The 27,519-nt window shown below is 33.4% G+C and overlaps 3 protein-coding genes and 2 pseudogenes across 3 annotated transcripts; 3 read left to right on the top strand and 2 right to left on the bottom strand.

The window, feature by feature from the left end:
• The first annotated feature begins 4,498 nt into the window (after positions 1-4,498).
• LOC133669869 (uncharacterized protein At1g24485-like) lies at positions 4,499-6,615 on the top strand (annotated as a pseudogene).
• A 1,153-nt stretch (positions 6,616-7,768) lies between these two features.
• On the bottom strand, positions 7,769-8,390 carry LOC133669867 (blue copper protein 1a-like). The gene is made up of 2 exons (XM_062090193.1): positions 8,206-8,390; positions 7,769-8,112 (listed from the first exon to the last, which is right to left on the bottom strand). Exons 1-2 carry the CDS (start codon positions 8,366-8,368, stop codon positions 7,769-7,771), a joined length of 507 nt encoding a protein of 168 aa, XP_061946177.1. The 5' UTR covers positions 8,369-8,390.
• A 3,634-nt stretch (positions 8,391-12,024) lies between these two features.
• On the top strand, positions 12,025-17,039 carry LOC133669866 (probable LRR receptor-like serine/threonine-protein kinase At1g05700; annotated as a pseudogene).
• Positions 17,040-18,798: 1,759 nt separating this feature from the next.
• On the bottom strand, positions 18,799-19,433 carry LOC133669864 (blue copper protein 1a-like). Its single transcript, XM_062090191.1, has 2 exons — positions 19,236-19,433; positions 18,799-19,142 (listed from the first exon to the last, which is right to left on the bottom strand). Exons 1-2 carry the CDS (start codon positions 19,396-19,398, stop codon positions 18,799-18,801), a joined length of 507 nt encoding a protein of 168 aa, XP_061946175.1. The 5' UTR covers positions 19,399-19,433.
• Positions 19,434-21,750: 2,317 nt separating this feature from the next.
• On the top strand, positions 21,751-27,158 carry LOC133669456 (bifunctional 3-dehydroquinate dehydratase/shikimate dehydrogenase, chloroplastic-like). The gene is made up of 10 exons (XM_062089599.1): positions 21,751-22,293; positions 23,821-23,926; positions 24,165-24,383; positions 24,757-25,097; positions 25,419-25,482; positions 25,658-25,766; positions 25,899-26,045; positions 26,172-26,320; positions 26,396-26,558; positions 26,998-27,158. Exons 1-10 carry the CDS (start codon positions 22,079-22,081, stop codon positions 27,039-27,041), a joined length of 1,557 nt encoding a protein of 518 aa, XP_061945583.1. The 5' UTR covers positions 21,751-22,078; the 3' UTR covers positions 27,042-27,158.
• Positions 27,159-27,519: the final 361 nt, after the last annotated feature.

Below are 27,519 nucleotides of genomic sequence, written 5' to 3'. Positions count from 1 at the left end.
GTTTTCAAAGTGAGCTTTCCATTCGGAGTAGAATTGCTAAGTGACACTACCAAAGTCTCCCAACTATCCGGCAATGAACTCAATAGGATTAATGCTTGCATTTCATCGGCTAACTCAAGGTTCATCAATGACAGCTGATTTAAGAACCCTTGGAATACATTTATATGCACTGAAGCATCTTCACCATCTCTATACTTCAAATTCACAAGGTCTCTAATTACAAAAACCTTGTTTTGTGCACTCTCCTTGGCAAATGTTTCTTCCAACATCTTCCAAACTTTATAGCAATCATGTTCTTGAGAAATATGATTAATGGACTTAGAAGATACCCATTTTCTAACATTAGCGGTAGCCTTTCTATTTAGTCCATTCCATTTTGCATCATCCATGTCATCAGGCTTTATTCCTTTACATTCAATCGGCAAAGCCAAATCATTGCAGTATAAGTGATCCTCCATCATTGTTTTCCACAGAAAATAATTTGAGGAAGTGAGCTTTATCATGCCCGAATCTTCCTTTTCCATTTTAACTGCACAAGAACTCAATCTACACAACCAAATGCTCTGATACCACTTTGTTGGGAAAACTCGGGACAACTAACCGGATCAATTAAGCGGAATACATTCACAATTCACAAGTCCCAATCCTTTTTCCCTCTTTGTGCAGTAAAAAACAGATTCAAACAATGATCAAATATAATGCAAATAATCACACAAATTAACACCAAGATTTTTACGTGGAAAACCCGATGCGGGAAAAACCACGGGACCGGAGTCCACCTAAAAACTTCCACTATCACAAATAATGGGTTCACAACTGTTCTTCCTCAGATTTAACTAAGGGATACAACATATATATCATCAAGAACTACTTATTCTCGGATTGCAACAAGATTAAAGGAGAATTATTTGAGAAAAACTCACAAAACTGACAGCCCCGTTTTCTGTCAAAACGGCCAGCTTCCACACCACTAATCTTCGATCCAACCGTCCAGAATGAAGAGGAATGTGTCTAGAAGCTGCTGTCAAAATCTCAGCCCGATCCAACGGTGAACGAACTGGAAATCAAAGAAAGAACGCAGGCTGCTCTGCTGCCTCTTCTTCTATTTTTCTCTCGGTTTTCTTCTCCTTTCTTGTTAAATTTTTCTGCTGCTCTACAGTAACCGTTTCATTTAATTTAAAACCAAGGAGGCAGCCAGCTGCCTCCTTAATTAATGTGGTGGTCCCCCCATCACATGGTGCGGGACCACACAACAAATTATTGTTGGGTATACAACCAAAGTCCCACATTGGCTAGAAATGGGGAGGATCATGGGTATATAAGGATGGACAAATATCTCCATTGGTATGAGGCCTTTTGGGTATAGCCCAAGAGCAAATCCATGAGGGTTTAGGCCCAAAGTGGACAATATCATACCAATGTGGAGATAAGTGGTGTCCATAGTCCTTACAAGTGGTATCAGAGCCAGGCCCCGGAGTTAGCCATGATGGATGAATCCTCGGAATGCTGAACAGAAGGTGGTGGGCCCCCAATCACGATGTAATCCATGGATCAGCTCTATTGGATAGGCGGTGTGCTCCTTTCATGGACGTGTCCTGATCCCAACACGGTGAAGAGGAGCTGACCTAGAAAGAGCAAACTCTCAAGTCAGGTAGTGCTCTCCGGATGCTTCATGGACGTGTCCTGACCCCAACACGGTGAAGTAGAGAATGAAGAATCCTGGTTGGTTGAGAGTGGATGGATGAATGATCGGTTTGAGGGGAGGCTCGGTGGTCCTTTGTTTGAGGGGAGGATTGTTGGGTATACAACCAAAGTCCCACATTGGCTAGAAATGGGGAGGATCATGGGTATATAAGGATGGACAAATATCTCCATTGGTATGAGGCCTTTTGGGTATAGCCCAAGAGCAAATCCATGAGGGTTTAGGCCCAAAGTGGACAATATCATACCAATGTGGAGATAAGTGGTGTCCATAGTCCTTACACAAAATGGACTGAACTATTTCAAAAAAGGAAAAACAAAGATCACACATTTCTTTGTATAGATCCTAAGATCATTCCATGGCACTATAAGTAAAAGTCATCCAAAGATTTCGGCAAGATCCATTTATGCTCTAACCAAGCCACCACCCGTGACCATAACTACCATACCATTCCATAATAAAAAAACACATGCTTTGAAGTCTCAATCTATTTTTTTACTGAAAAGGCAACTCAAATCATTTCCTTGTAATATACTTCATCAGTGAAAAAAAGTTTTTGTAGGTAGTTTATTCATAATAGCAAGTCTAAGATTAAACTCAACTTTGGGTGGAGCAGGAGAGGACCAAATATCAAACTAAAATGATTTATCTTCCAGTAGAAGAATTTTCTTAAGAAAAGCTTAGCAACTTTTCATCAAAAAAAGACCTTTTGGACGTGATCTTCAAATCTTCATGTCTACAACATTTTGAATTAAAGAAATCCCATATAGCAGTCACAAAAGTTCCCTTTCTTCCCCCCCTCAATCTCGTAGTCTCCTCCTCCATGATAGGACCAATCCAGGTAAAGCTATTCTATTTTCCCATCTTTGAGATTAAGGCGTTTGTATTTGCACACTGATAATAAAGACTAGAAAATCTATATTGGAGGGTTATTTTTATTTTTCTAGTGAAGTTCAAGTTCTAATTAATGACTTAATTTACTCCAATACTGAGAAAGGGTTAATTTCACTATGTATTTCAAGATTTTCTGGACCTTTCAACTCGTTAAAAAAAATTAATACCATATTTAATGTCTACCTTGATATGTTAATACCATATTTAATGTCTACCAAAAATAGGTTTAGTTAACCACTGCCTCCTTCCAATGATGAATCACAAGAAGAAGCAACCTGAGCGTTTGCATTTGGTATTAATTTGAAAACAATTTCCAGGCTTAATTTGATCTTAAAGATTATTGGGTGCAAATGAGTTTATAAAAAAAATTATTGAAATTTTAATATAAGGTTTAAAACACATTTAATTAATTGCTAATTAGAGCTTTATAAAGAGAGAGGATATTATCTTTAACGAACAGTTCCCCAGTTGTGAAGCATATTCCCATTAATGCAGTATTTGCTATGGTTGCTTTGTTCTCAAAACATGTCTTGTACATAGTGATCTCGAGGGTTTCAATGCTTGGGATGAGAAACACCATGTGTGCTGCTTGTTGAAGAAGTTATTGCACTATGGCTTGACCATAAAATAACTTCTTCAACAAGCTTATAATAATTCGTTGACAGGAATCAAGTTCAAATAAAAAACATGAACACTCGTACGGTTGATAGCTATGAGTAACTTTTAATGTTTTAATTAGTTCCAGATATTGGAACTTCTTCTTTATAAATAAATAAATAAATAAATAAAACTTCCGTTAGATTTTTTTTGTTTTAATGTCATGGCTCCTTGACAAGAAGTAAGGATGAGAATTCCTATAATTATAAATGTATATATTGTCAACTCTTCGATTTCCTTGTTGTCCATGGCTAGCACATTCCTGTTATAATAGTATGTTTGGTGCATGAAAGAATTTGTTTTTTAAAGTAATTTTTTATTTATAAATATATTATAATTATATTTTTTAAAATTTATTTTTAATATCAATACATCAAAATAATTTAAAACTAAAACAATTTCAAGAGCGCCATTAGAATGAAATGTAAAACCATACCTTACAGTTGGAGGACCTTAGCATATATGCAAGTGGGCTGTGAAGTCAATGTCAATAATATTGCTAAACCAAACTGATTAAATAAAACCCACGTCTTTAAGCACGTATTCAATCCCAAGTTGGTATACATTATGCCCATTTTATCATGATAATCATATCCATTCAGAAATTAAAAGAAAAATAACCACATTAACACTTTGTTTATAAAGTCAAAATCTAGTTTTCATGTCATAATTATTAAACTTGATTCAAAAATTAACCCGATGAAATGGCCAGGTCTCTTAGATCACACGAATCGACCTAAGTTAACACTAAAATAATAAATAAAAAATATATATATTTGAGGTTTTAATATCTTACATAAAAAGTATTAGAAATAATATATATGAATGTACATTTTGCATAAAATATAGTATAGTTATTCCATATCAAAAAAGTTAAAGAAATAATCTATATAAATGTGGACTTTAAAAAAATATGGGATATAAAATGTAATATATATAGTTATCTCATAAAAAAAATATGAGGCATGAAGTATAATTTAGTTATTTTATATTGAAAAGCTAAAACATAATCCATGTATGTATGTATGTGTGAAAAAATATAAAAAATAATAATTCAGGTCTCATTCAATCGGGTCACTTGAGTTTTAAATTGACCTAACTATTTCTAGAATTAACTAAACTAATTATATTTTTATATATTTTTTTTAATTTAATTTTTTTTTAAAATATCAAGTTAACTTATTAAACCCGATCAATTTTATAACCGTGTTCCATATATATAGTAACAAAGGGCTAAGCCTCTTTCCTTGTGTACTATCCTATCCCTCTCGGTGTTAATCATGACTAGCTGCCATGTATTACTCTTCCTAGCTCTCTTCGTTTTTTCAGCAAATGCAGATGGTGAGATTTTTTGTTTCTTTATTTTTTCCTCTTTCAGTATTTACCCACTTCATCTAATGTCTAACTATTTCAAACTTCAAAAACTCTAGTTAGCATTGATTGTGGAGCATCTGAGTCTTACACAGACGAAAATTCGATAACTTGGAGGGGAGATGATGATATCTTCCAAAACAGCTTCTCTGAAGTGGTGCAATCTAGCAACACAGTATCACATGTAATGAGCACTCTTAGGGTGTTCACCTCTCGGAAAAAGAATTGTTACTTTATCAGAGTCGACAAGGGTCCACTTCTTGTTCGTGCCAGCTTCTACTACGGAAATTATGACAGAAAACTATCCCCTCCATCATTTGATCTGCTTATTGATGGCAACCACTGGACAAAAGTCATTACCTCACTCGATCAACTTGTATATTATGAGGTAGTCTACGTTGTCGAAAGTGACGCGACTAGCATCTGCCATGCCCAAACACAACCTAACCAGTTTCCATTTATATCCGCACTTGAGTTTAGGAGCTTGGATCCTAAAATGTATAACTATGTTGATCCGAAATATGCACTGTTTGTAAGGTCCAGGTTTGCTTATGGTGCAAGTGCAACTGTAAGGTACATAATAATCGATACTTTGGCCATCGTTGTTCTTGTGTTCTTTCCTTTCAGAGTCACATTTTATCACGTAGTTCTTACAACTTGTGGATATTTATCAGGTATCCGGATAATGTTTATGATCGCATTTGGGTTCCAGAAAGCGGTGGTGCTGGGGTAATTTCAGTGGCAAGCGAAGCAATATCCTATGAAGTTGATGTACCAGAAGAGCCTCCAGAAGCAGTCTTGCAGAATGCTATTACAACCTCAAGCTTGTCTTAAAGTTTAACTTATATCCCGGATTTTGCAGATAAAAAAGCTGCAATCTACATGAACTTGTATTTCTCAGAAGTCACCGATCTCGATACCACCCAGAAGAGATCGTTTAGGATTTACATCGATATTGTGGGTGATATATCAATCATTAAGTAAACTGCTTATGAGTGAACCAATTTCTGATATCTTCGTTTTCTAACACAATGCTAGCATTTTGTTTCCAATTGAATTTCAGCGATTTGCACAATAATAGTTTAAGCGGACCTATTCCAGATTTCCTTGGAGCCTTTCCTTACCTCGAAGAACTGTAAGATTCTACCAGATGATCCCTTGTTAGCTGTTAAAAAATTAATGCTCTTGTAAGGATTCCTGGCATGGTTTCTCATAAGAGTGATTTGTAGGCAAAAATGGTGTGGTGCAAATATGAAAGATTTGCATTTTCGAAAAATAACACAATAATCTTTCCTTTCCTTTTTCTTCAATCTAGGAATTTGGCTGATAATTCCTTCAGTGGACCAATACCTCCATCAATATCAAGTAATAAGATGTTGAAATTAGTGTGAGTACCTATGCAAGAACAGTTTAATTTTATCGAAATCTCTCATTAGTTCTCAAGGCGTAGTTTCTTAATTTGTTGATTAATTCAAATGTTCTGATGTATCCTGGAACACTTTCAGGGTATCAGGAAATCCAGGCTTGTGTGTCTCCGGCAAATCCTGTAAGCCAACAAGCACAGATGGCACCAAGAGTTCACCAACTCCCTCAAGCAGCAGCAAAAAGAGTAGGAAGCTTCCATTAATACTTGGAACCACAATTCCAAGTTTCATGATTTTCTGGGCTATAGTGGCATTTATATTGCACCACAGGAGAAAAAAAGCAGCCATAGCTGCAATCACCGCAGGTAAAACTATTTAAATTACAACATGATAAACGACATCTCAATTTCAATTCAAACTTCATGTTTCACTTTTAACATTTTCTTTTTCGGTTCGTCAAGGACAAGCTGCTGGCTCGAATATGCCTTCTCAGGGTCAGGGATCACCCGGCAATGTGATGATGGGTAAAATGGGTGAAGCTGCCGCGAATGAGGGTACTTAATCACTCAGATCCACAGGAACATGGAAGCAACAATGACTGATGAGAAAAACACCTAACTAATTTATTTCCTCAAATATCCTTTCGGCATATTATTTCTCCATGCATGCAGATGTTGTATCCAAGCTCCACGAAGTCAAAGATCATGTGTTAGGAAGCTGAGTGACATTATTTGAAAAATGTACCTGTTTGTACCTTAAAATATACCTTATTTTCTTTGCAAACGGATTTCAACTGGGTAGGAGGTCCAAATCTCCGATGCGATAAATTTGCAAGTTGCCCTCTAGTTTGAGTTATTTAGGGGAAACGTCAATTTAGTTCTTAACCTTCCAATTGAGTTTCAAAACAATAAATTAATCTTTTCAGTGATTGAATTGTCAAAAGAAATTGATGAAATGATCCGTAGAAAAAACCTTTTAGCCGTACGATTCGAGGACCTTAGCAAGTGGGCAGTGAAGTCAATGTCAACATCGCAAAATGAAGCATGGATTCTGCTAGATCCACTCCCTTCAAGATTATTGGATTTCATCCTAGTTGAGGTATAACTTAGGCTTATTTGATAAATGATAATCGGATCCATTAAGCGGTATTAAGACTCGTAATCGACCGCAATTAAAGTAAAAACAAATTAAGCTGAAACTTAGAGAGAATTATATATTCAAGGACTGTAACATGCATGGATATATACATGAAATAGATCCATTTTGGGGCTGTTAAGTCACAATTGTAATCATAAGAATTCATGAGTTTACCAAGTTATATTACATAAAAAAATATTATATTTTGATTTAATTACATATGCTATCTTAATTAAATGTATAATAAATATATATTAAATATAATATAAATTATATGAAGGTGTTTGAATAATCATAACAAAAAATTCATTATTCTATATATGTGAATTAGAAAAAAGTTCTATATATTTCTCCAATAATATTATGGATCGATAAATCCTTAACACTATCAAATGATATTTGTGAAGGGTTATATTATCCAACAGAAACAGGTCCTTAGCCAGCAATAGAGGAAGAATCGAAATGTATGGAAATTAAGAATTTTGTCTTCTATCTGAACAGCTGTTTCTAAAGCCATATTAAGGTTAATGTTGAGTAGTAGTGCTATATTATTGAAATATAATTAGCTTCCAAACCAACATCTAAAGAATGAATACAAATAATAAAGGGAATAAACAATCCTTGGACAACATCTTTATGAAAATTAAAACATGATCATCCCAAAGATGCCTACAATGGCCGCAATCAACCCATAGTATGTAGAAGCAATGTTGCCTGCTGCTCCGGATGGGGAGGTGTCAGTTGGGCCTGGAAAAGGTGCTGTTGCTGGAGATGACAGTCGAGGCAACACAGTTATGAAAAGCTTCTGGTTCCCAGACTCACAGTGTCCGGGCACACTGCAAATGTACCATTTCTTCCCAGGAGTTGAGAGTATAATCTCATCATTTCCTGTAGTCAAGGGCACAATATCATCAGCTGCCTTGCACTCTTCGAATCCAGTTCCATTAACGCTCAACACATTGTGTGCTCCTGGCGTATATTTGAAAACTGCACCAAGAAATCAAATTGTCAAGAAAAAGAAATGTTGAATGCAGTGGTAGTAAAATATGAATGCAGTTTGTTTAAAGAGAGTTGAGCTACCTAGTGTGTCTCCCACGTAAAATGCTTTTCCCTGAGCCCAGGTTTGATAATTAAAGCCTAGGGTCCAACCTGTCTTGTCACCAACCATATGTTCTGTCGCCAAGATTGAAGGAACGAAGACTGCAACAATGGCGATGATCATGAATATCCTACAAGACGCCATTACAACTTTTTTTCTAGTTAAGCAATCCTCTCCCTCCTTTCTTTTTTGATTGGCGTTGGTGGGATGTTTTTGCGATGCGATTTGATTGTTGCAAAGTGTTCAAATATTGCAGCCTTTTTATAGACTGGGAAAAAATAGTGGGGTCTAAGTTTTGTGGCGAGCCCATGGCCCGGCAAGGGCGGCAATTAAGGCAAGGACGGCAATGGCACGATGCAGTTCTTGAATTAGCTAGTAGGTTGGCAACAAGGACTCCCTTTTTTCTAAGTGATGAATCCATCTTTCACGGTAAGTTACTTTGCTAGAGGCCATTCAGATTTTGTTTGCTACGCGAGACTTGTTCAACAAAAGAGACCGACATCATGCACTTCTTCCCTGCCAAATATAATGTGGATACGAAGTTTATGATATTTTTGGCTTTCTCGTAAACAAAAGAGGCCTATATGTGCTTCATTTGACGTTGGGCTTTAATGATCATTGCCATTGTTTAAAGAGTTGTCGGTATCGGCTTCTTACAGGATGTTCAAGATAATTGCAATTGTTGTCTTCTTTGTCCCTTCGGTTTTCAACTACGAGATATATATAAATAGAGAATACTATTAATTTGAATGAAAATAGTGCACATCAAATTATTATTAAAACTTTTATCTAAATTTTATTATATATATGAAAATAATAATTATTATCTTTATATGAATAGATAAATAGATCAACATGAATAACAACGATATCCCTATATAATATATTTATTGCTAACAAAATAACTACATCCAACTTCTTGGACTAATATTATAATGTGAGAGTTGTTTTCAAACAAAAAGAAATTATATGTTTTTGAAAATCTGATTTCCCCTACCCTTACAATAGAATGTTGAAGACAAAGTTATCAGTAAATATCAGTTTCATATTGATAATAATATTGAGTAGATTATATATGTAATGTTAGTAACATATCACCTGAATTTTAAAAGCAGTATCAAAATATGAATGCCAATACTATAATTATATTAATAAATTGATTAATTAAGTTTTGTCATGGATTATAAGTTAAATGTGTTGATTTACTTGAAATGTGTTAATGATTGAAAACTATTTGTCTACTACACATAGTATCTCTTGGCTATTGGATATAAAATATGGTTTTCATATTTGTAATAATATGTAGTGCCTAAAGTAAAGTAGAAGATTGTCTAAAGACAAAATAGATCAATAATTGTTGCAATAGCTATAAAAGTTTATCATTTAACTTTGTAAAATAGGTTGATACTGAAATTTCATAATTTTTATTTTATTCTAGTACTTTCTAAAAACATCTTAATTGTTTTCTTATTTAGCTATGAATGGATTAAAACTAAATATTGGAGGAAAATGTTGTTCTTTTTTATAATAATGAATTTGGTATTTATACAAATAGTTTGTATATACTTAATTTAGAAATGTTTATGTTCAATAATCGATGAAATTGATAGTAGACTAAAATTTAGAAATGACACTAAAGGAGAGAATTCCCTAAGTTATAGTTACAAGATGTAGGGGAATTGATATTACACTAAAATTAAAGTAAATGATATATTATAAAGATGAAATTAATTTTATAGTTTTAATTTAATTTTGTATTCCTTTTAGCCTCTTATTCTATATAAAGATCGTTCCATATTTATAGTAAGTTATTTTAAAAAAACTAAATCATATAAGTCATTTTGTGTTTACAACTCATGTATAATAAATTAAAGAAAAAATTATATCTTATTATATTAGTTTTTCTCTACTAAAAAATTATCCTAGCTTTGTACCTAAATAATTGTCGTATTAAATGATGCCTTATTATAATATGCTATGTCTTCTTGGAAGCACTAAAGGCATGTGATTTGTGGTTGCCATGGTTACATATGAATCATTTAAAGAAATGACTAATTGCTTTGGTGCCTTTTCACATAAATTTGATAGTTTTTCTTTTACCTTTCATATTACTCTATTAGTTCTGCAGCAGGGAGGCGAAGCCAAGAAATTTTTCAAGGAAGCAAGAGTAGAAAAAAAAATTAGGGAGGTCAAAACTTAAATTTTACTAGTTTTAACTTTAAAATTTTAAATTATTCAGGGGAAGCTAAGGAAAATAAAAATAAAATAGGGGCTAGGGCCCTTGCTAGCCTCTCCTAGCTATATCCCTGTTCTACTAGACGGTTTCCACTGCCAGCTTGGTGCTTTTGTTAATAGGTAGCTTGAGGATCTTAATTTTAATTTATTTTTTTCTATCATTTCCTGTAATATCTCATTATTTTTTGGAAATCTTTGGAATTAGTAAAATTTATTTAAGTCCATTGTTATAGAAATGTGGATTGCTGCATTTTATTAAAATAAAACAATTCATGTAAAAACTACATGCATTTTCTTTCATTAACACACGTTTATGAATATTGAATCTCATTTAAAATTAAAAAATCAGAGTTGAAAAAAATATTAACACGTGCTCAGATGTAATTATTTATCTATATAAAGCTTAATTTACCCTCCAGTGTTGCCTTTGGTTATTTTACAGATAAAAAAGCTGCAATCTACATGAACTTGTATTTCTCAGAAGTCACCGATCTTGATACCACTCACAAAAGTTACTTATTTTTTAGAGAACTTTATTTATTTTTCAATTACATTGTTAATTATAAATAAAATCATTGATAAATTGAAAAGTACTCATCGATGTTATTTGGTGGTTTTCTAGAAAATTTAGATTAAATTAAAATTTTAAATTAAATATTACAGACGGAATCACCATCGGATTACAAAGTTATCGGTGATATTTGACGGTTTCTGAAAAAAATTATTAAATTAAAAATTTAAATTAAATATTACAGACGGAATCACCGAAAAAATAATTAAAAATATTAATATTTAATTATCCGTCGATAAAACCATCCATAAAACGCCACAATAAAAAGCCTAAAATCTCTAATTTCACAACAAACCCGTCTCATTTCTTCTTCTTCTTCTTTTTTTCCATATATAAAAAACATCAATATCCATTTCTTTTTCTTCTCTTCTCTCCTCAACTCCTTCTCTTCTCTTCCATGCTCAGGTATGTTTTCTTCTCCTTTCTTCTCAGTTTTTTTTTTAATTAGTATACTTTACAAAAAAAATTCTCCTCTTAACTTCACTTGCAACTACATTAAGGTAAGATTTTTTTTTCTTCTTTTTTCATGTTTTTTTCACTATATTTGTTTTTTATTTTATTTTTAATTGCTTTTGTTCTTAATAATTGTATGAATATTGTTGTAAGATTTTTTTTTCATATGAGATCAATTTTTAGTTGATTTATTTATGTGTTGCAAATTTGTTTGAGTTGATTTTCTTCTTCTTTTTTCCAAGCATTTTGAGTATTATAGAGTGTTTATTTATATTAATTAAATTATTTTATAGTTTTTTAAAATAGATTTTTTAAATAATTACCGGCGGAATTACATACGGTATTTTATCAAGAGAAATACCGACGGACTGAAGCAGGTAATTTTTTTTTACATGCCTTTCTGTCAGTAAATCCATCGGTAATAATATTTTTTTTATTACCGACGGACAAAAAATTACCGATGAAAGATTCACCGACAAAACATTTCCGTCTGTGATTTGATTGGTAAATTAATTACCAACGGAATGTAGTGCAAATACCGATGGAAAAATTCGTCGGTAAATATAAAGATTGTGGTACTGGTGAGTGTTTAACTTTTATACTTTGATAGCTAGAGAAATGAAAATAATGGGGAAATTTTCTTTGAACTTCTTATAGATATTCGAACTTCTTCTTTATAATAATAAAAAAAATAACCTTCCATTAGATTTTTATTTAAAAAAAAAATGTTGAAGTACTGGTCTAAAACCATATCAGCTCTCATAAAGCATTAACCTTGATATTACGCGTATGTTATGGCTACCTGACAAGTAAGGATGAGAATTCCTATAATTATAAATGTATATATTGTCAACTCTTCGATTTCCTTGTTTTTATACATGGCTAGCACATTCCTGTTATAATAATATGTTTGGAGTATGGTAAAAATTGTTTAATAATATTTTTTAAATTTATTTTTGATATTGATACATTAAAATAGTTTTAAAATATTAAAAAATAATAATTTAAAACTAAAACAATTTCAAGAGCACGGTCAGAATGAAATGTAAAACCATACCTTACAGTTGGAGGACCTTAGCATATATGCAAGTGGGCTGTGAAGTCAATGTCAATAATATTGCTAAACCAAACTGATCATTAAATAAAATCCACGTCTTTAAGCACGTATTCAATCCCAAGTTGGTATACATTATGCCCATTTTATAATGATAATCATATCCATTCAGAAATTAAAAGAAAATTAATCACCTTACCACTTTGTATATAAAGTCAGAATCTAGTGTCCGGTTATTAATCCTGCCATAGAAGTTGATCTGATCAAGTGGCCAGGTTTTGGATCACACAGATTGATTCGAGTTTACACTAAAAAATAAAAAAAAAATTATATTTAAGGTTTTAATATTTTATATGAAAAAATATTAAAAATAATACATATGAATGTATTTTTAGCATAAAATATAGTATAATTATCTCATATTAAAAAATTAAAAAAATAATTTAGGTAAATATATACTATACAAAAAAAAATATGGGATACAAAATATAATATAGTTATCCTATAAAAAAAATATGAGATATAAAATCTAGTATAACTATCCTATATCAAAAAGTTTATATATATATATCCCACATCAATATTTTCAGGTTTTATTAAAAAAGAATTCTTTAATCTGGATTATGTTGAATTACGCTGGGTCACTTGGATTTTAAATTCATCAGACAAGTCTCTAAATTTAACCGGATGATTACATATTTAGATTTTTTTTATTTAAAACTCAATCAATATACTGGTTCAAACCACCGAGTAGATCGGTTTCATAATTATGTTCCATATATAGTAACAAAGGGCTAAGCCTCTTACCTTGTGTCCTATCCTATCCCTCTTGGTGTTCATCATGACTAGCTGCCATGTATTACTCTTCCTAGCTCTCTTTGTTTTTTCAGCAAATGCAGATGGTGAGATTTTCATTTTCTTTTTCTTTTTCTTTTCCTCTTTCAGTATTTACTCAATTCATCTAATTTCTAACTATTTCAAACTTCAAAAACTCCAGTTAGCATTGATTGTGGAGCATCCGAGTCTTACACTGACGAAAATTCGATAACTTGGAGGGGAGATGATGACATCTTCCAAAGCAGCTTCTCTGAAGTGGTGCAATCTAGCAACACAGTATCACATGTAACGAGCACTCTCCCGTTTGTTTACAGGAAAATAGTTTTTTTTTGAAAAGTGAATTTCGGGAAAAGTGAATTCCGGAAAAGTATTTTCCGATGTTTGGTAGTGTAATGGAAAATAAGTTGGAAAACATTTTCCAGTGTTTGGTTATGTTATGGAAAATGAGTTGGAAAATAACTTATTAATGTTTTATTTTTTCAAGTTTATTAAAATAATGAGGAACAAATCTTACAAATTAAAAAGTTGAATGAGAATGAAATTGAAAAAAAAATATAATTTCATAAATTATCTCAAATAAAATAAATAATAATCAAAATAATAGAGATTAAATCTAAAAAATTAAAAAAAAATGAAAGGTGAAGAAATTAAAATAATAATAATAATTAACATTTCATAAATTATTTCAAATAAAATAAGTAAAAATCAAAAGAATGAGGATCAAATTTGATAGATAAAAAATTTCAATAAAAAAATGATAAGGAAAAAGCAAATAGCAATTATAAAAATAAGGACCAAAATTAATATAAAAATTAAATTTTAAGAGATGAAATTGAAAAATAAATATTCAAAACAAATTATATATTGCAATCAAAAGTTTGAGGATCAAATTTGATAAAATCAGCAAATAATGACATTTCTAAATTTTTCACAACTTCCGGAAAGTGTTTTCCGCCTAAATTTTTCAGGAAAACACTTTCCTGAAAACCAAGCCAAATTTTTCTTTGACTGGAAAGTGTTTTCTGTTGACCGAAAAGTGTTTCCGTTGACCAGAAAGTGTTTTTCGTTGACCGGAAAGTGTTTTCCGTTGACCAACTTTCCTAATGACAAACAAACACAGGAAAGTTTGGAAAGTGATTTTCTGAAAAATGAATTCTAGGAAACAAACATGGTACTAGGGTGTTCACCTCTCGGAAAAAGAATTGTTACTTTATCAGCGTCGACAAGGGTCCACTTCTTGTTCGTGCCAGCTTCTACTATGGAAATTACGACAGAAAACTATCCCCTCCATCTTTTGATCTGCTTATTGATGGCAACCACTGGACCAAAGTCATTACCTCACTTGATAAACTTCTATATTATGAGGTAGTCTATGTTGTCGAAAGTGACGCGACTAACATCTGCCTTGCCCAAACACAACCTTACCAGTTTCCATTTATATCCGCACTTGAGGTTAGGAGCTTGGATCCTAAAATGTATAGCTATGTTGATCCGAAATATGCACTGTTTGTAAGGTCCAGGTTTGCTTATGATGCAAGTGCAACTGTAAGGTACATAATGATCGATACTTTGGCCATCGTTGTTCTTGTGTTCTTTCCTTTCAGAGTCACATTTTATCACGTTGTTCTTACAAGTTGTGGATATTTATCAGGTATCCGGATGATGTTTATGATCGCATTTGGGTTCCAGAAAGCGGTGGTACTGGGGTAATTTCAGTGGCAAGCGAAGCAATATCCTATGAAGTTAATGTACCAGAAGAGCCTCCGGAAGCAGTCTTGCAGAATGCTATTACAACCTCAAGCTTGTCTCAAAGTTTAACTTATATACCGGATTTTGTAGATAAAAAAACTGCAATCTACATGAACTTGTATTTCTCAGAAGTCACCGATCTCGATACCACCCAGAAGAGAGATCGTTTAGGATTTACATTGATAACAATCCTAAATCAGAGCCGATTATCCCACCTTATGGAGAAGTGACAGAAATGTTAATTAACTATACAGCTTCTTCAAACACCTCGTTTTCGTTGGTTTCCACCCTCGATTCTACACTTCCTCCACTTATCAATGCCATGGAAGTCTTTTCTGTTAGCGATCCTCTAGTAGTTGGAACCAACAGCAAAGATGGTATGCATTAATCTTTTTGACCCATTAACATAGCTGGTTTATTTGGATACAATTAATATTGGATTTATTTCTGAATATGCTGACATATAACTTTTTATGTCTTCAGTGGGAGGTTTAGTGGAGCTCCAAACGCAATTTAGTGTATTACAAGGATGGTATGGTGATCCATGTCTCCCTTCTCCATATACATGGGACTGGATTAGCTGTAGCAATGACGTTATACCTCGCGTAACAGCATTGTAAATCATCTACTTCCCTTCCATCATCAGAAAGAATTTCAAAGTATTCATTTTTTTTGTTCTTTACTTGTTTATAATATTTTTCAGTCTTTCAGGGACCTTAGTAGCTTTGGTCTTTCAGGGCAACTTCCGGATTTTAGTTCCATGGATTCCCTTGTGACAATGTGGGTGATATATCAATCATTAAGTAAACTGCTTATGAGTGAACCAATTTCTGATATCTTCGTTTTCTAACACAATGCTAGCATTTTGTTTCCAATTGTATTTCAGCGATTTGCACAATAATAGTTTAAGCGGACCTATTCCAGATTTCCTTGGAGCCTTTCCTTACCTCGAAGAACTGTAAGATTCTACCAGATGATCCCTTGTTAGCTGTTAAAAAATTAATGTCTTGTAAGGATTCCTGGCATGGTTTCTCATAAGAGTGATTTGTAGGCAAAAATGGTGTGGTGCAAATATGAAACAAGATTTGCATTTTCGAAAAATAACACAATAATCTTTCCTTTCCTTTTTCTTCAATCTAGGAATTTGGCTGATAATTCCTTCAGTGGACCAATACCTCCATCAATATCAAGTAATAAGATGTTGAAATTAGTGTGAGTACCTATGCAAGAACAGTTTAATTTTATCGAAATCTCTCATTAGTTCTCAAGGCGTAGTTTCTTAATTTGTTGATTAATTCAAATGTTCTGATGTATCCTGGAACATTTTCAGGGTATCAGGAAATCCAGGCTTGTGTGTCTCCGGCAAGTCCTGTAAGCCAACAAGCACAGATGGCACCAAGAGTTCACCAACTCCCTCAAGCAGCAGCAAAAAGAGTAGGAAGCTTCCATTAATACTTGGAACCACAATTCCAAGTTTCATGATTTTCTGGGCTATAGTGGCATTTATATTGCACCACAGGAGAAAAAAAGCAGCCATAGCTGCAATCACCGCAGGTAAAACTATTTAAATTACAACATGATAAACGACATCTCAATTTCAATTTCAATTCAAACTTCATGTTTCACTTTTAACATTTTCTTTTTCGGTTCGTCAAGGACAAGCTGCTGGCTCGAATATGCCTTCTCAGGTTCAGGGATCACCCGGCAATGTGATGATGGGTAAAATGGGTGAAGCTGCCGCGAATGAGGGTAATTAATCACTCAGATCCACAGGAACATGGAAGCAACAATGACTGATGAGAAAAACACCTAACTAATTTATTTCCTCAAATATCCTTTCGGCTTATTATTTCTCCATGCATGCAGATGTTGTATCCAAGCTCCCCGAAGTCAAAGATCATGTGTTAGGAAGCTGAGTGACATTATTTGAAAAATGTACCTGTTTGTACCTTAAAATATACCTTATTTTCTTTGCAAACGGATTTCAACTGGGTAGGAGGTCCAAATCTCCGATGCGATAAATTTGCAAGTTGCCCTGTAGTTTGAGTTATTTAGGGGAAACATCAATTTAGTTCTTAACCTTTCAATTGAGTTTCAAAACAATAAATTAATCTTTTCAGTGATTGAATTGTCAAAAGAAATTGATGAAATGATCCGTAGAAAAAACCTTTTAGCCGTACGATTCGAGGACCTTAGCAAGTGGGCAGTGAAGTCAATGTCAACATCGCAAAATGAAGCATGGATTCTGCTAGATCCACTCCCTTCAAGATTATTGGATTTCATCCTAGTTGAGGTATAACTTAGGTTTATTTGATAAATGATAATCGGATCCATTAAGCGGTATTAAGACTCGTAATCGACCGCAATTAAAGTAAAAACAAATTAAGCTGAAACTTAGAGAGAATTATATATTCAAGGACTGTAACATGCATGGATATATACATGAAATAGATCCATTTTGGGGCTGTTAAGTCACAATTGTAATCATAAGAATTCATGAGTTTACCAAGTTATATTACATAAAAAAATATTATATTTTGATTTAATTACATATGCTATCTTAATTAAATGTATAATAAATATATATTAAATATAATATAAATTATATGAAGGTGTTTGAATAATCATAACAAAAAATTCATTATTCTATATATGTGAATTAGAAAAAAGTTCTATATATTTCTCCAATAATATTATGGATCGATAAATCCTTAACATTGTTGGGAAAATAGGGACAACTAACCGGATTAATTCAGCGGAATACAATTCACAATTCACAAGTCCCAATCCTTTTTCCCTCTTTGTGCAGTAAAAACAGATTCAAACAATGATCAATATATAATGCAAATAATCACACAAATCAACACCAAGATTTTTACGTGGAAAACCCGATGCGGGAAAAACCACGGGACCGGAGTCCACCTAAAAACTTCCACTATCAACAAATAATGGGTTCACAATTGTTCTTCCTCAGATTCAACTAAGGGCTACAACATATATATCATCAAGAACAACTTATTCTCGGATTACAACAAGATTAAAGAGAGTAATGTTAGAGAAAAGCTCACAACACTGACAGCCCTGTTTTCTGTCAAAAAGACCAGCTTCTACACCACCAATCTTCAATCCAACCGTTCAGAATGAAGAGAAACGTGTCTATAAGCTTCTGTCAAAATCTCAGACCGATCCAACGGTGAACGAACTGAAAATCAAAAAAAAAAAACAGACTGCTCAGCTGCCTCCTCTTCTTTCTTTCTCACGTTTTTCTCCTTTGTTTTTGCTCTCTTTTAATTATGTTCTCTCTACTGCGTCTACAATAGCCGACCCACATTAATTTAAATTTCAAAAAACAGCATGTCTCTTGACAATTAATGTGGTGGTCCCACCATCACATGGTGCGGGACCACACAACAAACACTATAAAATGATATTTGTGAAGGGTTATATTATCCGACAGAAACAGGTCCTTAGCCAGCAATAGAGCAAGAATCGAAATGTATGGAAATTAAGAATTTTGTCTTCTATCTGAACAGCTGTTTCTAAAGCCATATTAAGGTTAATGTTGAGTAGTAGTGCTATATTATTGAAATATAATTAGCTTCCAAACCAACATCTAAAGAATGAATACAAATAATAAAGGGAATAAACAATCCTTGGACAACATCTTTATGAAAATTAAAACATGATCATCCCAAAGATGCCTACAATGGCCGCAATCAACCCATAGTATGTAGAAGCAATGTTGCCTGCTGCTCCGGATGGGGAGGTGTCAGTTGGGCCTGGAAAAGGTGATGTTGCTGGAGATGACAGTCGAGGCAACACAGTTATGAAAAGTTTCTGGTTCCCAGACTCACAGTGTCCGGGCACACTACAAATGTACCATTTCTTCCCAGGAGTTGAGAGTGTAATCTCATCATTTCCTGTAGTCAAGGGCACAATATCATCAGCTGCCTTGCACTCTTCGAATCCAGTTCCATTAACGCTCAACACATTGTGTGCTCCTGGCGTATACTTGAAAACTGCACCAAGAAATCAAATTGTCAAGAAAAAAAAATGTTGAATGCAGTGGTAGTAAAATATGAATGCAGTTTGTTTAAAGAGAGTTGAGCTACCTAGTGTGTCTCCCACGTAAAATGCTTTTCCCTGAGCCCAGGTTTGATAATTAAAGCCTAGGGTCCAACCTGTCTTGTCACCAACCATATGTTCTGTTGCCAAGATTGAAGGAACGAAGACTGCAACAATGGCGATGATCATGAATATCCTACAAGACGCCATTACAACTTTTTTTCTAGTTAAGCAATCCTCTCCCTCCTTTCTTTTTTGATTGGCGTTGGTGGGATGTTTTTGCGATGCGATTTGATTGTTGCAAAGTGTTCAAATATTGCAGCCTTTTTATAGACTGGGAAAAAATAGTGGGGTCTAAGTTCTGTGGCGAGCCCATGGCCCGGCAAGGGCGGCAGGCAAGGATGGCAATGGCACGATGCAGTTCTTGAATTAGTAGGTTGGCAACAAGGACTCCCTTTTTTCTAAGTGATGAATCCATCTTTCACGGTAAGTTACTTTGCTAGAGGCCATTCAGATTTTGTTTTCTACGCGAGACTTGTTCAACAAAAGAGACCGACATCATGCACTTCTTCCCTGCCAAATATAATGTGGATACGAAGTTTATGATTTTTTTGGCATTCTCGTAAACAAAAGAGGCCTATATGTGCTTCATTTGACGTTGGGCTTTAATGATCATTGCCATTGTTTAAAGAGTTGTCGGTATTGGCTTCTTACAGGATGTTCAAGATAATTGCAATTGTTGTATTCTTTGTCCCTTCGGTTTTCAACTACGAGATATATATAAATAGAGAATACTATTAATTTGCATGAAAATAGTGCACATCAAATTATTATTAAAACTTTTATCTAAATTTTATTATAAGTGTCTGTATATATAATAATTGTTATTTTTATATGAATAGATTGATAGATCAACGATATCTCTATATAATATATTTATTGGTAACAAATTAACCAAACCAAACTTTTTGGACTAGTATTGTAATGTGAGAATTGTTTTCGAACAAAAAAAAAGGGTTATATATATGTTTTTGAAATCTGATTCCTCCTGCCCAAATTCAAGTTGACCCAAATTCATTTGAGTCAATCTAAAATAACATCATTTTAAAAAAATTGAAATAATTCTTTTGAAAAAATATAATATTTTTTTTATAAAAAATCCAGACCGAGTCAATCGAGTTATCGATACTCGATGTCGCAATGACCTTAAAATAGTAGATATTTGGCATCTTACTCTTTAAAAGAAAAGATATAATTTTATGAAAGAAAATCATCACTTAATATTATAGTTACTAAAAAATTCTAATTAGTTAGCCGAGATTCTATGATATAAAATAGATTATGCTAAAAAAAGATATCAAAACCCCTGATTAAAGCATTCTAATTAAGATAACTTGTATTATTAATATATAATATTCATGACTCTAACATTAATAAATATTGGACTAAAGATAATACTTGAAATATTGATATTGGTGAGTATTGCACAAAAACAAAATCTAATATTCATGGTTTTAATAGTGATGAATATTAAGCTTAAAATAATCCTCGCAATTCTAACGTTGGATAGTGTTACACTATTAATTCTTTTTATTTTGATATTAATAAGTATTGTACTAAAAATAATATTTTCAATCACATAAAATAAAATTCTCACGAAAACACATGAAACAAATACCTATTCACGCGTTGCTCTTTCTTTTAAATGCAGTGTTAATCACGATAATAGAAGAAGAAAAGAAAGCCAGTATATATCATCATATACAGTTGTTAAACATGTCTTGTATTAGGTTAACTTGAAAGATTTGAGATCCCAAACATGGGGCATGAGATATTCTAAAGGGGACTTGAGGGCGGGCTCATTGGAGGCATGAGATATTCTCAAATCTTGTGTGTTTCCGCCCACCGTCCTCTGATAGCTATCATTTATTATACATGAATAGTACTAGGCAATAATTATTATTACACATGAATAGTACTTGGGTGATGAGCAAATAAATAAATGCATAGTGTATATTTTTTATATTGATTAATAAATATAACTGTAAATTAAAAACAATATTTGCATGTAATAAGATAAAATAAGAATTATACGTGTTAATAGAAACATGTTAAATTTTAAATTATTTTTTAATATGGTAGAAAAATAGAATAATGTTGCTAATATAAAACATTATTTTCTTTTAGTCTTTATATAACAATTTTTCAAAAATACAAGTGTGAACAAAAAAATACAAAAACAAATTACCAAAATAAAAACAGAAGGTATTATGTAGATAGATAAAGTAATTGAGTGATGAATATTTCAAATGTAAGGAATAAAAAATAATAATTTTATTTTCAAAACAAATATAAAAAAAATATTACAACAAAAATAAAGATAAGAACAAAAAAAAATATTGATAAATAGATCGAGTATTAGATAAAAAAAATAATCTAAGCAAGTTTTTTTTAAAAAAAAAACCAAAAAACTATAGATTGGTATTGCAATTATATCATTTCTAAATATGAAAGAACATTTCTTTTCTTTACCTTTTGTTTTCAAGCTTCAAGTTGCCTTTTTTCAGAACTTTCTTCGAGTGGAGGCTGTTGCAAAAGCTACCGAATCTTATCTGTTCATTTCTTGGGCTTTATATTCTAATCGCATTTGAGAAAGACAGAGCATTGCTTGCTTCCTTGAGTGTGTTCTTTCTGGATTTCTGGCTCTTTTTAATGCTTTCTTCATTTTGATTTTCTTTCGTTCTTCTCTACCAGAACCAGCCAAGCTCCCTCCCCTATTTTCTTTATATAGACGTAGACAACTACTTTTGGATTCTTCATTTTCTTTTACTGGCTTAAAGCAACCCTTTTCTGCCTCAAATATTATCGGTTTCTTATTCTTTTTGGCCTAATGGGGCGTGCTGGGATCTTAACAAATTCCACAATGGTTTGTGCTCCATTGATGGCTCGATCTGTTGAGCAAATGGTGATTGACATGCAGAGTGCAGAGGCACAGGGTGCTGATGCTGTGGAGGTCAGGCTGGACTACATCAACAGCTTCCAGCCTAGCCAAGACCTGGAAACCATCATCAGAAACAAGCCATTGCCCGTCATCATTGTGTACAGGTTCTATTCTATTTGGTGCTTGAATACTATTTCTTTCTCTCTCTTTTTTGTAGTTTTTTAATTATCATTAATCTTCTTTTTTTTAAACTGGTAGCCTTTTCTAGTTAGGGAGTTAATTTATCGATGGTAATTGATTAGTTCTTCTTGTTTCAGGAATTTTGTATATAATCATTCTATTTTTAAATTCATCTTCAACTTATTTTTTCCCGTCCATTTCATGTTATTTCTCCATTTGTTTTATTTTTTATTAAAAAAATAGTAAAATGAAGTAGATAATATGGAATTATTGATTAGCAAAAGAGTGTTTTTTTTAAAACAAAATACTACAAATTTATGTATGGTTTAGAGGTTTTTTTATACTATAGGGAATAATTAATTTGTTTTAATAAACTATGGATATAATATAATTAAATCTTTGGTTATTAAATAATCTGGCTTGACTCAATGGTTTATCCAACTCCTCGACATGGGTTGGGTGTCAAAAAAATCAATCCAAAACCAATTTAATTTAATTTACTTAACTTAATAGATTCACTATCGAAATCAAATTTAATATTTTATTTTTAAAAAAATTATTATTTTAATTAATTCATGTCAATTTAAATTAACATGATTGATTCATAACCGGATTCTTTAATTATGTGCTTGTTTAATTACTATGAACAAAAGTTTTAAACTTTGCATAACTTTGAGAATTTGTGAATTTATAAGTGTGGTGGTTTATATTCTTAAGTGTTTTTTAAAATATATTGTTTTTAAAAAATTATTAAATTAATAGTTTTTAGTATTTTTCTATGATTGTAATATGATGGTATTATAAATAAAAAATAAAAAAATTATTTTTAAAAAGTTTTAAAAAATACATTAAAAAAATCAATGAGTTACCTTTACGAACACTCACGGAGTTCTCACATTTACGAAGCATATGGGTATGCTCCATAGTGGGACCAAAAGCAACGCCCAAAGGTGGGACCGCTATGCTTGAGTTTTGCCTGGTGGGTTTGTCACAACTTAGACTCTTTCACTGTCTTTCGCCTTTGTCTTGTCTTTATGGAAAAAAAAACGTAGTTAAAATGTCAGAACACAAAACAGAGAAAAGAAAATTGAGTTGTGTTGGCCCCAAGCTAAACTTTCGTATCAGTACATTAGATTCATCACTGATAAAAATTGTCGAGGTCCAAGTGAAGGTTTCGTGGACTAGATGTTCCTGTTAACAAAAAAATAAAATAAAAATACATCTGTTGCATATATAGAGGAAGGATCATAATTTTTGCAGTGGATGATGAGGTGTGTGGTTGTAATCATATTTGCAAACTAGAATTTGAAGAAACAAATAAAGATGTAGAATTCTTTAATAACATAATTATGTTTTAGAACTTTCAGCATGTCAAGCACTTCAAACACTAACAAGACAGTGAACTTAGAAGGCTTAGATGTGTGCATGAATGATATGTGTGCTATTAGTTGCGGGCATTAAGCACAAAATCTTCAATCACTTTCATGTTAATTATAGCATAATTGTGCCAGGCCGAGGTGGGAAGGTGGTCAGTATGAAGGGGATGAGCACACAAGGCTGGAAGCACTTCGTTTAGCACATGAACTGGGAGCTGATTATATTGATGTTGAGCTCAAGGTAGTTTATGAAGTTCTTTTGAGGGCTGAAGTAGGTAGAAAATCGGCAGAACGTGTGAAGTTTTATTAGAAAAGTTGAAATGTTTGAATTTAGTGATCATGTTGATTGTTTCATCCTGTAACTCGCACAGGGAGCAATGTGACAGATGTTGATGATCGATTATATCACCGTTCGATATAAACAATTAACATTTTGTAAAGTCCTAACTCAGTTAGACTTGTATGCTATTCTCTCTCAGGTTGCATCTGATCTGGTACGGGAAGTGAAAAACAAGCATCAGACTGGTGGCAAAGTCATTGTATCATCTTATTTGAGTGGTGCAACCCCTTCAAAAGAAGATCTCAGCCATCTTGTTGCGAGCATGCAAGCTACCAAAGCAGATATCATTAAAGTTGTTTCTAATGCAAATGATATTACAGAATTGGATAGGATTTTTCATTTGCTTTCACATAGTGAGGTATGATACATCATGGTAAAACTTTATGCCTTTAAGGTGTATAGAAATGGAAAAATGTTTAGACTGTTTGAAATTAAAGAATCTAGATGCGGCATGCATCACTCAATAGTTTTTGAATAAAAGGAAAACATGCTTCACTCATAAAATGAAGTTCTTTACTACAGAAGTAGATTGGAAATCAGAAATGAAAGTGAAAATCTTCGAAACTTATGATTTTTTAGTTATATTCCAATTTCAACTGCAATTTGAAGATGTTTTCGTTGTCAAACAAGAACTATCAGATACAGTGTTGGTCATGACTTTAGTTTCAAGATAAGATTCTTTGTATCAGACTTTCTGGCATGATACAATCAGGACTTTCTGTAAAGTGCAGGTGCCAGCGGTTGCATACTCATTAGGAGAAAGAGGCCTCATAAGCCAGTTATTGTGTCCCAAATTCGGTGGTGCTTTAGTCTATGGAGCCATGGAAGGAAATTCAATTCCTGGTTTGCCTACTTTAGACAGCCTTAGAGAAGCCTACAAGGTTGAGAACATCAATTCAGATACTAAAGTTTTCGGTCTTGTTTCAAAACCAGTTAGCCACAGCAAAGGTCCTATACTGCACAATCCTGCCTTCAGGCATGCGAACTTTAATGGGATTTATGTGCCAATGTTTGTTGATGATCTCAAGGAGTTCTTTGAAGTCTACGCAAGCCCTGAATTTGCTGGTTATAGGTATGCCATGTGCAGTTTTATAGTCAATTTTGAAGTTAAGAAAGCATCCATATTTTCTAATATAAAATTTCGCTTCATTTGTCATCACTTGCGAAAAAACTTATTTTTCTCTCAGTTTAATGTCCAATTTGCATAAAATTGGAAGGGGTATGACAAGCATCGTGAAATGTCGTCTGCTTGTATGCTACATTCTGTTGTTTCGTATATGAAAGCTCTTAACAGGCCAGAGTATTTTCAGTTCTGGATTTCACATAATAATTGTTCTTTTGCCATTCGTCTTTCCTAATGCAATTTCTTCTTTTGATCATTTTTGAACTGTAGTGTTGGGTTTCCATACAAAGAAGCTGTCGTGCAGTTCTGTGACGAAGTCCATCCACTGGCTAAGGTGATTTTATCTTCCATTTTACATCCTCGGAGAAACTTGATGTTCACTGACTGTCTTAGAAATATATCCTCTTGCTGATAGCAATGATCTATTGTAATTTTTCTTTGCTTCTCATTACAATCCTTGATTATAGACCTGATATATTGCAACGTATCCAACATTCTGTCCCTGTCAGTCTATAGGTGCTGTTAATACCATCATAAGGAAGCCTAGTGATGGGAAGTTGATAGGTTATAACACTGACTGTGAGGGTTCAATAGCTTCAATTGAGGATGCTTTGAAAGGTACTGACATCATCTCCTCAACTCTGTATCTTTAGAATTCTGTACGTGTTTTGAAAGTGACTGTAAATACTTATTTATAGATTATCAAGTAGAGTTAGTGATGTATAGACATTGTTCATGTGGATATTACAGATCAAAGATACATCAATGGCGCATCTTTAAATTCTCCATTGGCCGGGAAACAGTTTGTGGTTGTTGGTGCTGGAGGCGCAGGAAGAGCAATTGCAGTTGGTGCTAAAAGTAGAGGAGCCCGTGTGATTATTTTCGACATTGATCTTGGTAAAAACACTATTTTCTCTCCTTTGCCTTAAAGCAGCATTCTGATTAGTTACTTGTGAACTAGAAAGATAAGAATTATAGAGCATCTAAAACCATCTTATCTCTTTCTCGTGTTTTTCCAAAAAGAGAGGGCAAAGTCTCTTGCTCAGGTTGTTTCTGGTGAAGCTCAACATTTTGATAGTCTAGCACATTTCCAGCCTGAGAAGGGAGCAATCCTTGCCAATGCAACACCAATAGGAATGCATCCAAGTACAGACCGAATCCCGGTGGCCGAGGTTCGCTCTACTGCATAAAAAGAAACAGAATTTCATTTCGGTTCTCATTATTAAAACCTTCTTTGTTTGTTGAAGGCAACCTTGGGGAACTACCAACTGGTATTCGATGCTGTTTATACACCAAGAAAAACCAGACTATTAGAAGATGCTGATGCTGCTGGAGCCATTACAGTGAGCGGAGTTGAGATGTTCCTCAAACAGGCCATTGGACAGTTCAGCCTCTTCACCGGCAGAGAAGGTATCTCATTTATTCCTTCCTCCCATCTCTTTCATTTCTTCCTTGTATCTCCTTCATATTCCTTCCAGAGGCCCACCGTCTCCTCCATTGAGGCCGGATAATAGTTCCTGGAAAAGGAAATTTACACCTTATAAACCATCTACTCTGATGCAAACTTGGATTTAAACAGGATGTTCCTATATTCTAGTCAGACAAGTTTTAATCACGATCTTGGACTACTGAAATTGCATTAACTCTTCTATCAGCCAAATTCCTGCAATCCCAATTTGCTGAAGCTTTGATTGTCCACCAGAGATATAAAGCCCATCGCAAAGTCAGTCTTCCTCAAAGTTGCTTCAAAACAGACCTAATGAAATCTTGTTTAATGCATTAGGTGAACATGGTTTCTGTAGTTTCATCCATGATTGAAATAATCTCATTTTTTTGTCTCTGCTTGCAGCGCCGAAAGACTTCATGCGGGAGATTGTTTTAGCCAAATTCTGATTTATTGCATCTAGCAAAGTATGCTGTAATGTGCGATGAAAATAAACTGTTGTCGAATTTCAAATATTAATTCATAAATCAAAGTTGATGGATTGTTGAGACCAGTTTTATCATCAATATATCCAGTGTTAGTGATGACTACTGCTCTATAATAAAGCTATGATTTATGAATGTAGATTATTGAAGTAATTCTTCTCTTATTGTTGAACTACAAATATGGGATGTTGCGCAAACTAGATTTGAAAAACGTTTTTGTAAAACTTGGAATCAAATGATCTAGAAAATTAAATTTCATGAAACTTGCAACAGCTTATGAGCTCAGTTAGTGTGGGGTGCAAGGTGGTGTAGCTGCAGTGCAGCCAGAGAGGTTGGCTCTAGCCCATCTTGAACCTTGAAGATCTGCAGGGTCTTAAATCATGCCAGCCATCGTTAGTGGTTTCGACTGGAATGGTTGCATAAGCTTCTGCAATATGCCCTA

Source organism: Populus nigra, chromosome 12 (assembly GCF_951802175.1).
Source record: "Populus nigra chromosome 12, ddPopNigr1.1, whole genome shotgun sequence".
NCBI lineage: Eukaryota > Viridiplantae > Streptophyta > Magnoliopsida > Malpighiales > Salicaceae > Populus > Populus nigra.
Note: the sequence above shows the minus strand (reverse complement) of the source record. Positions and strands in the feature narration are given on the sequence as shown.